Raw genomic sequence first — 18,843 nt, 5'->3', positions numbered from 1 at the left:
CCAATACGATCATCAGAATTTGTTCCTTATAGTTATTACCTATGATTATTTTGTATCTGTTGAATTACTTACAGTTTTATAGTATACATTGCGTTTTAAATTTCATTTTCCCGCTTTGCATGCAAATAGCTACTTGAAATAGAGTATAATTTAATGACTCATTCGATTTGAGGGCTTGGATCTCTATTATAGTTCCATAACAATATCCCAATGTGCATTGGAATTTAGAATTCCGATTCAGAGTTTCTTACAAAAAGCTTAAGAATTTTATCGTCTGCGGTTCGGTTTTCCGCATTTTCAGGTTTCTTGTGGCTGTGGCCCCCAAGCATATGTTTATCATAGATAAGATAAGCGCTCTATATATGATATGATTTGGCTTCTCGCTTTGGCTTTAGTGCCAGCTACTAATTTCAAGGGTGTGCAACTTAACTTTACTTTACAAAAAAAAAAAGAGAATAAGACTGAAAAAAACCGATTGTAGCTCGTTGGCCCCGTTAATATAGCGTGCTGTTGTTGTTTTTTTGCTTTTTTTCTTGGGGTTTAGTTGGCTCAAAGTCTTGTGTGTGTGTTTGTCCCAACACCCCCGTCCACACATTTTTACCCCATTACCTACCGAAACACGCCCGCTCCTATTAAGTAAGTTCCGATTGTTAACTTTATGATGTAATTTTTCTCCTTTTTATAATTCTTTTTGGGTTAAAAAAAGAGTGTAACCAGAGTTGTCAGCGGAAGCAAAAGCGGCACGAACCTGTTAGCCTAAGTGCCAGGTACAGTGTTACCTCGCTAATGGATTCTTTAAGATGTAACACGTCTTATTTGTAATTATAGCCATAATTACATGTTTGGCTTTGTAAGAAACAGGTCCCATAATGCCCTTAAACAATGTATCTTATGTTTCCGTTAACAATTGGCATTTAAAATTTGTTTTAATATTTTTACATTATTTTTTTAGAATAATAGATTAAATATATCTTTTTGTTCACATTTAATAGCGGAATTATATTCCTTGAGCTATAGAAATCCCACTTAGCGATTAACCACTGTAGCAGCAGCACTCAGTATCCTCCAGAGATTAACCCAAAGAGCATATTAATATTTTTAGCCCGCCTACTTAGGTTCCCTAGGCGTATACTTGACTTGACCCACTCCCCGGGTTAATTGGCAATTTTTCGCTAGACTAGGGCGTTCGATAATGTGTACTGGGGGCTGTGGGGGGTTAAGGGGGCTAAGAAGCAACGCCCACTTTTGCACTGCACACATCTTCTTAGGGTTAATGTTGCTGTCGTCGCCGCTTGATGAATTCATTTACACTGGGCTGCTAATCAATTGAACTCGTTTAACGATGCCATAACCCGTCCGTAACCCCCGCTCCTTAACCTCCCCTTTAAGTTGTGCAAGCTGTTTGTTTTTTAGTTTTTTTCGTATATTTTTTTGTTGCCATTTTTAGCGCACTGTTGTTGGTTTTCCATTTTTTGGTCGCCTGTTAATTGCAACGAGAGTTTTGGCTACGGCCCAGTTAATTCAAGATATTTCAAGAGTCGAGTCGCCATTGACACGATTTCCCATCTCCATCTCTGGCGAGGGGGCTTTGTAGGGTTAATCCGTATATTTATTAGTCACTCAAAAGATTGGATCCTCTCTAAACTTTCCTCTTTCACTTTCATCACCTTCTACAGCTCCATAAGGCGTCGTCGGCAAAGGTAAGCCATTCCCGATGGATCGATCCTAAAACAAACCTGTTGCCACTGTCGATATTCACTTGATTTTTCAGGAAACTAAAAAAATAATTAAATACCTTGATCCTACTAATTATTATATTATTTGTTTATTTTTAAAGTTCCCTAATTTAAATAAGGAATTTTTATAATATTCTATTCTAGAGATTCTGTTTTCTTATCTCTGAATTGTCTCCATTTGTTAATATTAATTTAATTTAAAAGTTTTAATATACTTTGATTGTTTAGATAGAATTTTTTAATTTCCTTATAAATATAGTAGAAATCGAAAGTGGAAACAAAATCAACGTTGTTTGTCTTCGTTTTAACTGCATTTGCATCACCAGTGTGATCGTCGTGTGTTCGTCTTTGTTCATGTTGTTTTATGTATTCGCTGCCTAACTGAATTATCCATGCTATGACATCACAAATCACTGAAAAAGCTGACAAGGTCATATATATATATACATTGTATAGCAATCTCATTAAAAGTATACAATACATAGCTCGTAAGAATATATATATCAGCGGAAATATTATAATATCAATTTTCGATAGCAATTGGGAGCATTTTGGGATATAATCTTAAAAAACAGACCTGATTAAGATTGTATTTTAATATTTATATACAATTGGAGTTGTAAAAAATTCATAAATAAAATAAATTAACCATTTTTGTACCCATTTTATACATTTTTAAACCCTTCATTACATTTTCACATCATAAAACACTAAACCATTTACACACCATCATCTTTTAACCCCCCAAAACTATAATATAATATAAACTGACGATCTTTTGTAATCTCCATCCAGGTAAACGGCGATGATAGCTGGTTGTACGAGGACATTCAGCTGGAGCGCGGCAACTCCGGATTGGGATTCTCGATTGCCGGCGGCACGGATAATCCGCACATCGGCACCGACACCTCCATCTACATCACCAAGCTAATTTCCGGCGGAGCAGCTGCCGCCGATGGACGGCTGAGCATCAACGACATTATCGTTTCGGTGAACGAGGTGTCCGTGGTGGATGTGCCGCATGCCTCCGCCGTGGATGCCCTGAAAAAGGCCGGCAATGTGGTCAAGTTGCATGTGAAGCGAAAACGTGACACGGCGGCCACCACTCCGGCCGCAGGATCGGCGGCTGGAGATGCCCGCGATGGTGGACCCAAGGTCATGGAAATCGATCTGGTCAAGGGCGGCAAGGGATTGGGCTTCTCGATTGCCGGCGGCATTGGCAACCAGCACATCCCCGGCGACAATGGCATCTATGTGACCAAGCTGATGGACGGCGGAGCGGCGCAGGTGGACGGACGTCTCAATATCGGCGACAAACTCATTGCAGTGCGCACCAATGGGGTAAGTGTAGTGTTTAAGGGGGGGAGATACATATAGAAAAAATAAAAATTCCATTTTTGTATTACTTAAATTGTTAGTATAACTCCTTTAAAATGTGTCATGAAAGTTTCACGAAGAAATTCGACTTATGCAGTAGATTTATTTCATTACTTTAAATACCCTTTTCTCGAAACCACGTTTTCCTCAGCTGCGGATCGTGTATCTCAAAAAGTAATGTAGAAATTTCTACGTTTAGGTAGTTTTTGTTAACCAAAAACAACAAAAAAATTATGAAAAAAATTGATTTTTGACTTAGAAATAGAGATATATTATGTACGTTAGGTTCAGACAGTTTCTACATTATTTCTTAACAAAATAAACTTGGTTTCATAAAAATCGGATCCTTTTAATATAGCCTAACAAAAAAATTCCCACGGCTGCCATTTTGAAAGATAAAAACAAAATAAAAATTGGTTAAAATGATATAAGAACAATGTTATCAACATGCCAAGTTAGGAAATCCCAGAACAATTCCTTATTGGTTAAAAAAATCACAAGTTCTATATGTATCTCCCCCCTTAAAGTTAAGACTTTTAATTGATGGAGTAACTGATTCTGGTATTTTTATATATCCCCCACACAGAGCGAAAAGAATCTGGAGAACGTAACGCACGAACTGGCGGTGGCCACGCTAAAATCGATCACCGACAAGGTGACGCTGATCATTGGGAAGACGCAGCACCTGACCACCAGTGCGTCTGGCGGCGGAGGAGGAGGCCTCTCATCCGGACAGCAGTTGTCGCAGTCGCAGTCGCAGTTGGCCACCAGCCAGAGCCAAAGTCAGGTGCACCAGCAGCAGCAGCAGCATCAGACGCCGATGGTCAATTCGCAGTCGACAGGTGCGCTAAATAGTGTGGGACATACGGTTGTCGATTCTCCACCATCACCAATAACACCACAAGCAGCAGCAGCAACTGCATCAGTCATTGCAAGCAACACAACAGTCACCACAGTCACAGCCACCAACAGTAGCAGCAAGTTGCCGCCTTTGCTAATTGGCGCCAACAGTAATAGCAATATCAATAGCAATAGCAACAGCAACAGCAACAGCAATAACATCAACAACAACAGCAGTAGCAGCAGCACGACGGCAATTGTTGCAACAGCGGCAGCAGCAACTCCACCCGCCTCCTTCTATAACAATAATGCTTCCATGCCCGCCCTGCCTGTCGAATCCAATCAAACAAACAACCGATCCCAATCACCCCAGCCGCGCCGTAAGCGATTGATTTGTTTATTGTTATTTAACCGATCTTCTGTTGTATCATATTATATCGTATCATCAATGTTCCCCAGTCGAGGGTGTTTATCGGAGGTCCTGCGATCTCCTCGAATAAATGCACTTGTGCTGCGGCCCCATCATTGATTTGTTTCTTTGTTTCCTTTCATTTCTATAATATTTTATTTTACTAACCATTGTGTATCTTTGGTTTTTGTATTATTTCCACTTTTATTTATTTAATTCCCAAAATAATATCTTACTTTTCTTACTTATTTAATCTCATTGAGCTTATTTCGGGCATTTTATATTCCATAACATTTTATTTATTGTATTTTATTTGTGTATGCATATTTTTCCTCTTTTATTTCTGTTTCCATAATAACACATTACTTTCCTTATTTAATCTCATTAATCTTATTATTTCGTGCATTTTCTGTATTTAGTTATATGATATTTTATATTCTATAACATTTTGTTAACATTAATCTTTATTTATTGTATTTTATTTGCGTATGCATATTTTTCCATAATAATACTTTACTTTCCCTACTTGTTTAATCTCATTAAGCTTATTTTGTGCACTTTCTGTATTCAGTTATATGATATTTTATATTCTATAACATTCTATTTATTGTATTTTATTTGTGTATGCATATTTTTCCTCTTTTATTTCTGTTTCCATTATAACACTTTACTTTCCTTACTTAATTAATCTCACTAAGCTTATTTCTTGCATTTTCTGTATTTAATTCTATGATTTTTGAGACCTGCTTACACTTGAGAGGTCTCTTAAACCCATGTTTCTTCCTTCCAAACCTCTTCTCCCGATTGATCTATATCCCAATTACTGCTATTGCTGCTGTGCCAATTAATTCGAGGCCCCTAAAAGAGAGATCACTTTGTCACACGCTGAAAGCTGAAGCTGCTCGCGCCTTACCATACCCCATACCTAGTAGTCAGTCCCCCCTCACCGCCCACTAGAGTTGTGCCTGTTCTACAGATCAGAGTGATATATATATATCCTCCTGATTACGTGCCCCCAAAAAGATCTCTGTTGATTTGTTGTGCTGTATTTTAAGGTGTTTTAATAAGCGTTATACATTTGGTGTGCCTGGGTTCGTGTCGTGTGTGCCTGTGTGTATATAGTGTGTGCCTGAGTTTGTGTTCGTTCGTGTTGTGGGGGGCGTATCAAAAATCACAATACAATCTTCAGTTTCCGTTCTGTTGTCTTCCGTTTCCGTTCTCTCTCCTCAGTTATTGTCGCAGTCTTTTTCTTTCAAGCAGTTTCTTTCTCTTTCTCGACGGTGCCTGCTGTCTCTCTCTCTCTCTTTGTCCCCTTTGCGTTTGTTTGTCTGTCTCTATCTGTCTCGCTGCCTGGACTCCTCAGGTCTCAAGAGATCATTATATATTTCTCAAAGCATTATTAACCGCTCTATCTCTCTCTGTCTCTCTATCTCCTTCTTTGTCTATCTTTATCTGTCTATCTCTGTCATGTCTCAATAATTAATTCCCATTCAATGTGCAACAAATAAAAAATAAAAATAAAAACAAAAACGACCGATAAACCTAAACCAAAATCACAAATTTCTGATAACAACCTAGAGCCCGGCTCGCGATATGCCTCCACAAATGTCCTGGCCGCCGTTCCGCCAGGAACTCCGCGCGCAGTCAGCACCGAGGATATAACCAGGTGAGTTTTTAATCTCTACATAAATGGCATTCTATAAATTATAAAAAAAAAACTCTAATTTCCACAGAGAACCGCGCACCATCACCATACAGAAGGGACCCCAGGGCCTGGGCTTCAATATCGTTGGCGGCGAGGATGGCCAGGGCATCTATGTGTCCTTCATCCTGGCCGGCGGTCCAGCCGATCTCGGATCGGAGCTGAAGCGCGGCGACCAGCTGCTCAGCGTGAACAATGTCAATCTCACGCATGCCACCCACGAGGAGGCGGCCCAGGCGCTCAAGGTGAGTTAATCCTGCCCTGGATTTACTAGGGATGTCGAAATACTTAAAAATAAATATATCATCAATACTTTTTTAGTGCAAAAAAAAATTAAAATGAAATTATATCTATTTATCAGATATTTTTCTTTTATTGTTATTTTTTTTATTTTAAACTCCATAAGCAATAACCAGCAAACATTAACCCACAAACGAATTTAAATTATATTTTCATAATTTTTAGTTTATATTTATTAATAAATGGAAATAAACAGTATTTATTTTTATTGCTTTCTTTTGCTTCTATTTATAATATTCAAATCAAGTACTTCATAAAATGCGCGGGATTTTTTTGCATTTTTTTTACTTTGTTTATTTGGATTCTGAATGTTATGCTATGCATTTTCACTTGCCAAAAAATAAATGTAAATTAAAAATTATCAAAAATCGATGATACCTGATAATTATTAAAAAAATATATATATCACGATAAAAATATTTACTTTTTCGCAAAAAAAATCGATATATTGATATTTTGATATATTTTCGACATCCCTCGAATTTACGTGAAATGATTCTAACAAATGATTCCCTTGCAGACTTCTGGCGGCGTGGTGACCCTGCTGGCGCAGTACCGACCCGAGGAGTACAACCGCTTCGAGGCGCGCATCCAGGAGCTGAAACAGCAGGCTGCCCTCGGCGCCGGCGGATCGGGAACCCTGCTGCGCACCACGCAGAAGCGATCGCTCTATGTGCGCGCCCTGTTCGACTACGATCCCAATCGGGACGACGGCCTGCCCTCGCGGGGATTGCCCTTCAAGCACGGCGACATCCTGCACGTGACCAATGCCTCCGACGACGAATGGTGGCAGGCGCGACGCGTTCTCGGCGACAACGAGGACGAGCAGATCGGCATTGTGCCGTCGAAGAGGCGCTGGGAGCGCAAGATGCGGGCTCGGGATCGCAGCGTCAAGTTCCAGGGCCATGCGGCAGCCAATAATAATGTGGATAAGGTGGGTGGGGTTATCTTGAAGGCCTTAAAGCAAATTCTAGAATTTTGAATGCCTTATATATTTATTTATTATACATTTTCATATAACTACACCCAAAAAAAATAGTTATAAAAACGAAACTATTGTTACATGAATTCTATATTATTATTTATTATATATTATTCTTTCAAAAGTATTAAAATTAATCTTTCGGTATAGAAATGAAGCTACAAAATATTAACTTTATAATATTTCTTATGAAATTAATACTATTGAGTATAGAATTTGTACTATTTAGTATCAGGTCAATACCACTTTTTTTATACTTTATCTAGTATATTTTTGATTTTCTTTTTGGGTGTATATTTTTTGATACAGTTTATTTATATTATATAACTAATCATAGATTTTTCTCTCTTTCCAGCAATCGACATTGGATCGAAAGAAAAAGAATTTCACATTCTCGCGCAAATTTCCGTTTATGAAGAGTCGCGATGAGAAGAATGAAGATGGCAGCGACCAAGAGCGTAAGTAGACCAAGTCAAAGGGAAGAGGACAGTCGCTCAGTTCGCTCTTTCAACGGAGATGATGATGATGATGATGATGGCGGAGATAATGGGAGAACATCAAGCAACTCAGAACTCAAAACTCCAAACTCAAGGCGTTTTTGGTTTAGTCCTTAAGGCTCCAAGACTTTCACTCTGTCGCTTTCTCTACTGAATATCTGACTGGCTGGATGAAGAGCGTGTGTGCGGGTGTTTGATTGCCTTGCGAGAGAGCGAGTGTGTGCCTGTTTTTGTTTTGACTACGATAAGAAGATAGAAATGTTGTTGAGAAGCACCAAGATTGCACCGAAAAAACCTCACACTCGACGTCCTGTTGTCCCGTTTTACCAGCCAATGGTGATGGTTCTTAGTTGGGCCTTTCATGCCGCATTAAGTGTGTTCAACTTTCCCAGTTTTGTATTTGTTACAATCCCTGTAACTTAAGGGCATGAAAGGATAACCTATTTACAAATATTTCTCAAGAATTGTCATCAGAAGCTTAACGTTGTTCATGTATTGTATTATTTTCCGAGTTCATTTTTTCATTTGTTACAAAATAAATTAGATAAATGTTTCGTTTAATGTTTCTAGTTGAGATGTTTCACCCATGACTCCTCCAAACAAACCTTGTTTTATGTTTTGTTATGCATTTTTTTATATGATTTACATTTCTGTTTATTTCCATATATATACTTTAACCCACCGACAAAACCCGTGATGTCCAAACACTCATACCAACCAACCACATTCACCAAATCAACAATTCTTGGATGGACCGATTCGAATCAACAATCAATCACACATTTTAACACATTTCCTGTCCCTGTCCATTCGATGTGCTTGGATGTTGGATGTTGTATTATCTTGTTACGATCTGATATGTTTAGCCAATGGAGTTGTGAGCAGCACCAGCGAACTCGACATCAATAGTGTCAACAACAATCAGGCGAATGAACCGCAACGTAAGTGCCGATCGACGATGTTTCGAAACGGAGCCGAAGATCTGATCTATCCGCTTGTAAATGTATCAAGGTGTCAGGGCTTCTCAGGTGGTCTAGTCTCTTGGTTAACACACAAATCACACCTGTAAACGAACACACACACATTTGTACACATTTTAGACCGTAAGCTATAGTCACACGATATTACTAACCGTTAGTCCTTGCGGGGAATTCTATAGCTCGCGGCCATCAAAGTGTATATAGTCTTGGATTAAGCTAAAAAAAAAAAAGAAAGAAAATCAAGACGGTTCTTTAGCGGCAGAGTTGCACGTTCTACATCAATGTACATCATACGATACATAATCATCATCACCAGATGAAACCAAGTTGATTTCGTTCTTTAGTTCATTTTAAAAGCTTTTCCTCCCGCTACTCTCTACTGACAGTACATATATATATCTTCTTATCGCTCTTCTCTCTATCAAAAATCAAACGAAAAACTTTGTGTCCAGCTGCTTTCATCAAATATCTACATCACAATGACCCCGAAAAAAAAGAAACAGTTTTATGAGAAACCTTTAACTACTCGCCATCTTGATCATACATACAGAATTAGAAGGAACCTTCTTCCGATGGTTTCTCCGAACTTTGAATATCCTGAATGGTTCTTACATCGAAGTTACCCATGATGTAACTAATTAATTAAAGGGTTTTTCATCGGGGAAATTCGGTGCAGAAAGAACCATTCGGGATCGCATTTTTAACCAAATATAATAATATAATGTTGTGTCTACCCCAATGATCTTGAACCGATCTCCACCGCTATTCTGTTTAAAACTGACAAAAACATATCTTTCGATTTCTCCTTTTCTGTTCTCTCTCTTTTTCTCTTCCCTTTCGGTTTCTCGTTTGTTTTCTCTTCGTTTTCTAGCCTTTATGCTTTGCTACACACAAGACGATGCCAATGCTGAAGGAGGTATGTACTCGATCAGAAGAATTTACCCAACATATACATATCGAATATCTCTTACATAACTTATACATAACTATCTATCTATATATCTATATCTGAGTATATCCACTGAACATAAAGAATACATTAAGTAACATAACAACATTTAACAAGTGCTAACTTTCGACTTACATCCATAGAAACGCATTTGCTGTAAGAACTACTAACACAGTCGCAGCAGAACACACATACGATTAACCACTTACCTGCATATATACATACATACATGCATAACATACATACCTATTTACATACATGCATACATCACACGTGTAATTTCGTGATTTTTTTGTTTTTCGGGCTCTCAGTGCTTTTTATTTACATTCGTATCACATCCGTACATCACATGTCTCTGGCGATCTCTGCTCATACATCACCCTCTATCGCTATAAATACATCAGGGTTCTCCAACTTACATATATATGTGTGTGATAGCCCGATATTTTCCATATCTATGTACCCAACCGCTCCGCAAGACTTTTGCGGAAATCGATGGATCGTCCAAGTTAAACTTTCGAAAGAACTCTTAACTCTATCATCTGCATGTAAATGTCCATTAAATGTACACTAAATGTAAAAAGGAAAAGTAAGACGATGTAAAATCGGATACGTACATCAGATGTGCATAGAACTAATGTACAGGGAGCCCCCGTACATCAAGTATTGAGGACAAGGTCTCCGTTTTTTTTTTTTTGGGTTTTCACCGTTCTCCTTTTAAGTTACATATATAACTCCGGATCCCCAGGACATCAGAAAACTATAAAACCATTTCGAACTCAACTTGCTGTTCCTTTATTATCCGCTTATCTCACGTCGTGTTTCAATGTTGCCACACTCGATGCGATACTATAATGTACATATATGATAGATGTAACTGATGAATGGCGTACTTGGTGTGAAAACAGGACAGATCATTCCACACAGATACACGGCAAACCGAAAGAAAGTCTTCCTTGGACAATTCTCAACTCGGAATACATAACAAAGGGAACTCAACTCAAATCCCCTCACATACTCCTCTTTTTATTAGTTTTACAGTCAGTCAGTCACAACAGACAGACAGTACAAGACATGAGTAAATGGTGATTTCGATTTCGATTTGTTGTTAATCCTTTGGTATTTTTGTTCTTCTTTTACATTTAACCCCTGTGTCTGTGAACTACTTTGAATTCTTGTGTTGTGTTTGCCTACTACTCAACTACTACCAACCAACCAACCAATCAACCAACCAACAACAACTACTACTACTTCAACAACAACGACAACAACAACTACTTCCGTTCGAATCTACTACTATTCTACTACTATGTCTGCTACTATATCTACTACCGATCTATAATTGTGCGTAACTCAAACGCAACGTCACTCCATCTCTCTCTCTATATATATATATATATATATCTGTTTATGAATATATATACAATCTATGATGGAACCACACCGAAACACCAAAAACATTCTTTGATTTGTTCTTTGTAAACCTCTGTTAAAATCACAAAACTTTCTCTTGTTCTAAATACACACAATCCAATCCCATGCCACACATATCAATATATCGCTCTCTATATAAATATTTAACTTCTCAACAAAAACAAAAACAAAAAATCCAACAAAAAAACGAAAAAAAAAAAATCAAATCAAACCACCGATATATATCTCTATATGTATACATATATATTTGTTATAACCATGCGCTCACGAACTGCGACCACAACAACAACAACCTACTACTACTACTAAATTCTTCTAAATCTGCGCTACCATCACTATCGACTACTAATCACTGCTCAGGCGAGATTATCTACAGGGTGGAGTTACCCGATATGGAGCAGATAACTCTGATCTACTTGGAGAATAGTGATGCGGACTATCGTAAGTCGAGCATCTGAACAACCAACAATCACAAAAATAAAAAAAAAAAACAACCACAAGAACCAACAGCAAAATATTAAAAAAAAAAACAAGTCTATTCTCTTTTTGTAATACTAGTGAAAGTTACAACAAAGCTTATGTTTTCTTCTACTTAAAAACCAAAAAACTAAAAACCAAAAAAAAAAAAAACGAAAGAATGAAAGTTAAATATTTAGTTATGAAAACAAAGAAACAAAATTTTGCAAGATCAATTCCTCTTGGTTATATTTTTCGTTCTTTCCTTGATTTCTGCCTATCTCTTGCTTTGTCTCTCTCACTCATGCTGTCTCACTCCATCTCTCTGTCTCTCTCTTTCTCTCGCTCTCTGCTATACATCTATCTCTATCGCGTTTTGTCCTTAGAGAATATAAACTTTAAAAATATGTAACTTTCCGAAAGGCTTTCAGTAGATCTTGTCTTTCTTTCCATCATTATTTTCATTTTGTATAACTGAGTTTAAACCTAGGATAAGCCTGAAACTCTCTTCTTGCAAGTAGAACCATATTTTTTATACTGGCAGAGAAATTTCGTTGATATTTAACTATCATCTAAGACAATCATTATATAAGATTAAACTGAAAAACCAATTCCTGGACACACAACTTGAACACCGAATATTTTGTTGATCATCGACCTCATGGTTTGCTTATGAGTTCTTAAACTGTTGTGAATTGTGTTGATAGTTGCGTAGAATCGAATGATGATAGATGATAATTTTGTGAATCCACCAAAAAGAACACACAACTGAAACACTCACACCTGTATCTGTATAGTTTGCCTATTTCTACTTTTATCCTTTTCCTCTTTTTCTTTTTGGTTGCCACATTGCATAGTTTCACCCGAGCAGTAACAGAAAAGTTGACCAAAGGATGCGAAGATCCTTAGAGAACCCTCTTCTTTTTTTTGTGATCCTTCTGCCTGGATAGTTGTTTGTCCCCGTCCCCTTCTTAGTTCTTAGTTAGCCAAAGAACACCCACTCACTTTGCCCCGTCACACATCTATATATAGATTTTGTATATAGAGTACTGGATCGATTCGAATTCAGTTTGGTTTGCCGTTTGATTTTCATGTATTGCTCGTCTCGTGTCGCGTCTTTTGCATGTGCCACCCGCCTCCCGAACCACCGCAAAAATTGTTTCTATTCGAGAGGGAAAATAATATCAGATTAAGAGAACCCTTCAGAGATATTTTGTGAATTAATCGCGGGTTAAGATGAAACTACTGAATAAAGGAATTGTACAAATCGAGGGAGTTTTATTTGCCTTAATCGATCAGTTGTTAATATCCAACCCGTAGCACTCAACGTACGTGTGTCTGTAAATCTATAAATTCTACGAGGCGTCAAGTGAGTAAAACCCCATAATTTCCCCCTTGAATGGTAAAGAGGAAAGCCAAAAAAGAAATCCAATAACTGGGTTCTCATCCAACGCCAAAATCTAATCACCTAAGCTAGTTCTAATGATCTCAACATAACTATTACCGTATACACCCACTCATAACACAGAGTTTCCTAATTCATGTTGTCCAATTCTTTGTGTGCCATGTATGTATGTAAGATCATGATGTCATGTATGTAGTATGTAACCGTGTAAGGCCTTACCCAGTGTGCCCACTGTCTGTTAACTGTTTGCTCGTAGATCGCCTGCTCTATATGTCTACATAGCCATCATTTCTATATCCTATATAGTCTATATGGTATATAGTATAGTTACCATTCCGCATATTGCATTCACATTGGTTTTTTCGGTTCGATTTCGTTTTTAAGTTTTGATATCATTTCATTGTATACCCTAAGTTTTAAGTGACTTCTTCTTAGGAACCCCCGAATTATTGCCTTGATTATGAGTTTTATAAGTTTTGCGCCGCGCCTCGGTGAATGCTTGATAAGTGAATTAAGTGAAACTTGACAAGTATTCGCTTTTAATTTAGTAAAATTGCAATTTATACTGTACATTTTTCTGTGTGCGAGAGCTTAAATTAAACGAACCTAACTTAGAGATACAAACTCTTCCACTATTCCCCCCTCCAAAATAACCGTAGAAAGCAATTGTATACTTCTCTTCTAATTCTAACTGACTTGCCGATAATAATAATATAACCCAATCCAGTTGCAATCCATAGACCGAAATAGATATTTGTTTTGTAGAGTACCCAAGTTAATTTCTCTAAAGAAAAAAAAAAGAAAAAAACTATTCCATTCCGAACCCGAATCCCAATCCGATTCCCACTCATTTAGAAAACACTTTGCGATGACGTAGAGAGCACCTGCACGTGAAGGTCCTAATTCGAGTGCTTACCCTACTTTCCAGCTTCCGAGGAGAACGTCCTGTCCTACGAGGCCGTGCAGCGCCTGTCCATCAACTACACGCGCCCTGTGATTATTCTGGGGCCGCTGAAGGATCGCATCAACGATGACCTAATATCGGAGTATCCCGACAAGTTTGGATCCTGTGTGCCACGTAAGTATAACTATCTATCTGCGCAGAAAACAAATTCGATATGAAATGGGGTAATTTTTACCTTATTTTATATCAATAAGAAGCCGATATGAATAATGTCAACTTTATGATTCAAGCATATCATCATATTTTATCATTTCATAAATGTTGTAAAAATACTGTTTTAAAATACCAAATGTAGTATTTTATGAAGAAATATTGTAAAATTAAGATAAACATAAACTTTATTCATATCATTTTGATATCAATCTGATCTGTGTATCTACGATCTGTTATACCAACATGTAATATCTTTTTCCCCCTCCCTTAGACACCACCCGACCCAAGCGGGAGTACGAGGTGGACGGCAGGGACTATCACTTTGTGTCCTCGCGCGAGCAAATGGAGCGGGACATCCAGAACCATCTGTTCATCGAGGCGGGCCAATATAACGACAATCTGTACGGCACATCGGTGGCCAGTGTGCGCGAGGTGGCGGAGAAGGGCAAGCACTGCATCCTGGACGTGTCCGGGAATGCCATAAAGCGCCTCCAGGTGGCCCAGCTCTATCCCGTTGCAGTGTTCATCAAGCCCAAGTCGGTGGATTCGGTGATGTGGGTTTATTTGGTGGCTTAGTTGGAGGTTTTTAAGCTAATAAGTGATTTAATTTTCCCCAGGGAGATGAATCGTCGCATGACGGAGGAGCAGGCCAAGAAGACGTACGAGCGGGCGATTAAAATGGAGCAGGAATTCGGCGAATACTTTACCGGTAAGTAAAGGAATATATATAGGAATCTTTCGAAAAAAAAATGTCAAATTATTCATCAAATTAAAACACCCCTTTAAAATATTCAAAATATCCGGCTTGAAGGACCAATTAATATATAACCTTCTCCCTTTTTCCCTTCCTTAACTTACTTATTGGTATATATAGAAATCTTTCCAACACAAAATTTAAAATTATTCATCAAAAATCACCCCTATTAAGTAAATCCGGCTTGAAGGACCAATTAATATATAACCTTCTCCCTTTTCCCCTCCCATTCCCAACAGGCGTTGTCCAGGGCGACACCATCGAGGAGATCTACAGCAAAGTGAAGTCGATGATTTGGTCCCAGTCGGGACCAACCATTTGGGTACCTTCCAAGGAATCTCTATGACCAACAGCCACCACAACTTGGACACTGCCGCCTCGAGTTCGATGCCGACCGGTCTCGAGAACAACAATAGGAGCAACGGCGGCAGCAGCAACAAATCAGCAGCCGCACTGATGATGCATCACAGTAGCAACAACAGAAGCAGCAACAGCAACAACAACTACTACAACAGCAGAAGCAGCCACAGCAACAGCAACAACAACAACTACAGTACTACTGACAACGACAGGAAACGGAAACAGAAACTAGAAAACCAGAAAACAGAACCACTGACTACTTAGAAACTTAACCGACAGACAGTAAAATTTATATTGACGCAGCCGCAGCAGCCAACTTAATGTAGCAAATTGTCCAAAGCAATTTTATTTGGATGCACTCATTGATGTACGGTCAGGTGAACGTACATCCCAGCAGCTAGACGAGGATGGGCGAACATCAGAGCAAAGCATTTGGCATTTGGCAACGTAGGGAAGATGAGATGATGAGATGGGTGTTCAAACTGAAGCGGACAAAGGTGTATAGTTTTTAGTTAGAACAAAGTTGGATATAAACAAAAAAAAAAGATAAAGAAGCGAAATATATAATATATATACACACCACTTATATAGACTAAGATCCGATTATATAAAAGCATAGAGATGATCAGACGAGGAGACGAGGGCTTTAGGGAGTTCGTTAAGCGCTAGAGTGTTGTTTGTTTATGTTGATGTTTATATACGAGAGCCAAGAGTTATAGCGAGTTAGTTATGTTGACGATAATGTGTTTTTTGATATATATTGATCTATATGAAATATGTATTGCCTGGTGGTTAACTTTAAGTACGACAATGTTTAGTAGCTGACTACGAATAATGACGACGATAATGACGGGACGCAGATGCGGAGGCGGATGCGAATGCGGATGCGGTTACGGTTGCGGATCTAGCGGAAAGTCAGATAATGACGAGAATAACGATTTACGATTACGATTACGATCTAATGATAATGATATAATATATATATTGATGAATATCGAAGCTAATAACGAGATGAAGAAGAACGTTGGTGCATTTGTTGTTAGATGTATGTAATTTTTCCCACTCGCCTTTGCCTAAAGCAACACAAAAGTAAAAAAAAAGTAAAAAAACCAAGAAGAAAACAGAAAACTAAACCGAAATCAATAAACATGCGTATGATAAATACTAGAAACTAGCGGAAAAGTTGCATATAAAACCATAGACATTCATTCACACATCTACTTACTATATATATATATATATCTGTACCATTTAGCCTATAGTCCGCAAGAGATCGTCGAAACAAAGTCATTTTACTATATAAATATACACAAAACACCCGCATAATGTAAACTTGGTGTGCAGAGAGAAAAGGAAAAAGAAGAAGAAGTGAGAAAAAAGCGAGAGGAGTGGAGAAATCGAATGGAATTTGTTGTCGCGTTGATTTAAATCTATATAATGAGTAAAATATTGTATATTTAACAATCTATGAAACAAATATAGTATGTAGATAAAACACACACACACACATACACACGAACACGAACCCATACAAGCATACATGGATTACCGTTGCGGTCTAATTTTATACACACAAACACACAAGACAAATCGAATTGCAAAGGCAAATAAATAATTAAATAAGAAAGCGAAAAAGAAGAAGAAGCAGAAGCGGAAACGGAAGTGACGCCAAGAAGAAGAAGAAGCGAGCTGGAGATGAGATCAACTCAAACTAGATAACTATACATATATTTGCTGATTAATTTATATTTATATAAACCAATCTACGATTTATAGCCAACGCACAGAAAAAACAAACAAAACACATTCGAAATTTGTTCGAAAAAATTTAGCAAAATTCAAGTTGAGTGTTAACATTATTATCCATGCGAATATGCTTGAAAATATTATTATTTTCTACTCTGTCCATCGTCTCTCTTGCTTCCCTTCTTACATACATACTTACTACTTGAAACATTTTTTTATTTGTATTTAATTTTTTTTTTTTATATTGCAAAAACGTCGCAAAAACGACGCCACAGCAGCAGCAGCTATGGATATTATTTCAAAAATATATACATATAACTATTGTACGAAATAAAGAGAATACAAATTGATTATAATTTTCACAATGTATGCGCCGAGAGCATTGTTATATTTAATAAACAATTCTAAAAACAAAAAGGACAAACAATGAAAAACAAACAAATACAAAACTATTCGAATAATTTCCACTCTAAGCGAAACAAAAGAAAGCAAAAAGCTGCGGAACCCTAAGTGTATTAAAAAAATACACAAACAAAAAACGCAAATCGAACTTCTCTTAATCAATTTGATACATCCAAACTAGCATACGAAAAAGGCATTGCATTAACTAACATTAAACGACGACGAGCCGGGGAGTTAACTATAGATAACCGCTTAACAGGGTGCGCCCCACGTCTTTTTGGGTAACAACTATTCGTAACTATTCGTAGCAAGTGATTTTTTTTTCGCTCAAACAAAAATACTTGAATCCAGGGGAAGGCCTATTTTCCAAGAGCCTGCACCTCGGGAACACAAAAAACCGAAAAATCAAATTCAAATCACTTTTCCAACTAGCCTTAGATTTTACTAACAAAAACGAAAAACGAAAAACATGAAACCCTCGAGAACTAACTATCAAGCAATTATCAACTAGATAAAGAAAATATATTAAAATTAGAGCAAGGAGCGCTGCTGAGAAGGGGACTTTCTTTGTCGAAAACTAAAATAAAAACAAAACTAAAACCCATTCGTCCCCCCTGATATATGATATATGATATATATATGTATAATCCTATCCACTTACACACATACGCGCGCGCATACAAAGCATGGGAAAGCGTTTCATCAAAATTGTGCCTTTTCTTTTTGTTGTTGTTGTTGTCGAATCGAATATCGTATATGGAATTTCGAATATCGATGAAAATATACACACACATATAGACACATGTACGGGCAGGCTTTCGTATGGTTTCCGCTCACATTTACATCCCGTTTACATCACTTACATACTACTTACATCCTAACCCACTGCCACCCCCATGAAAATGCAATGGTTTTTTTGCTAGTCATACACCTACGAAAAAAAAAATGGAAGAAATGGAGAAAAAGAAAAACTTTAGCCTTAGCGATGACAGTAAAGAAAGTAAATCAAATTCAGTTTTGTTGAAGTTCGCGTATGGATCGGCAGTAGAGCTATATGCACAAGTTCTATATACGAGATAGTGCAGAGAAAGCAAAGAAAAGTAAGAAGTTAATGAATTGGGTTGATATATATGGGAAAAAAAAGAAAACACTCAAGTACACCCAACATATGTACAATACTCATGTTCATGTGCGAGAAATAATTAGAGACCTCGAATTCGAATTCGGCCTCTCAAATGCGTTTTCATTATGTATTATGTCAAATGTAATTTGTTCATCAGCGGATGGAACACTCGCCCCAACACCCCAAAAACACACTCGAAATAAACCGTAATAAAAATACGTAATCATATGTCCTGGCGTTTTATTTGTTTCATTTTCTGCGAATTATTTGGGGA

General features: G+C 37.6%; 1 protein-coding gene across 27 annotated transcripts in view; it reads left to right on the top strand.

Annotated features, from left to right (window-relative positions):
• Nucleotides 1–17,413, top strand: part of dlg1 (discs large 1) — a 44,210-nt gene extending 26,797 nt beyond the window's left edge. For 6 of the 27 annotated variants that reach the window (XM_017155653.3, XM_017155652.3, XM_017155644.3 and 3 more), the window contains 13 exons: nt 2,532–3,077; nt 3,700–4,333; nt 5,941–6,028; nt 6,096–6,309; nt 6,885–7,298; nt 7,702–7,804; nt 8,710–8,784; nt 9,695–9,739; nt 11,567–11,647; nt 13,996–14,145; nt 14,456–14,738; nt 14,802–14,893; nt 15,178–17,413. In XM_017155653.3, coding sequence (XP_017011142.2) covers nt 2,532–3,077; nt 3,700–4,333; nt 5,941–6,028; nt 6,096–6,309; nt 6,885–7,298; nt 7,702–7,804; nt 8,710–8,784; nt 9,695–9,739; nt 11,567–11,647; nt 13,996–14,145; nt 14,456–14,738; nt 14,802–14,893; nt 15,178–15,284 — 2,832 coding nt within the window. In that variant the 3' untranslated portion in view covers nt 15,285–17,413. Of the gene's footprint in view, nt 1–1,676; nt 1,701–2,531; nt 3,078–3,699; nt 4,334–5,940; nt 6,029–6,095; nt 6,310–6,884; nt 7,299–7,701; nt 7,805–8,709; nt 8,785–9,694; nt 9,740–11,566; nt 13,941–13,995; nt 14,146–14,455; nt 14,739–14,801; nt 14,894–15,177 lie in introns of those variants that run through there. The other 21 variants (XM_017155657.3, XM_017155660.3, XM_017155658.3 and 18 more) reach the window with 14 other exon arrangements.
• Nucleotides 17,414–18,843: the final 1,430 nt, after the last annotated feature.

This window comes from Drosophila takahashii, chromosome X (genome assembly GCF_030179915.1).
Source record: "Drosophila takahashii strain IR98-3 E-12201 chromosome X, DtakHiC1v2, whole genome shotgun sequence".
Lineage (NCBI taxonomy): Eukaryota > Metazoa > Arthropoda > Insecta > Diptera > Drosophilidae > Drosophila > Drosophila takahashii.
Note: the sequence above shows the minus strand (reverse complement) of the source record. Positions and strands in the feature narration are given on the sequence as shown.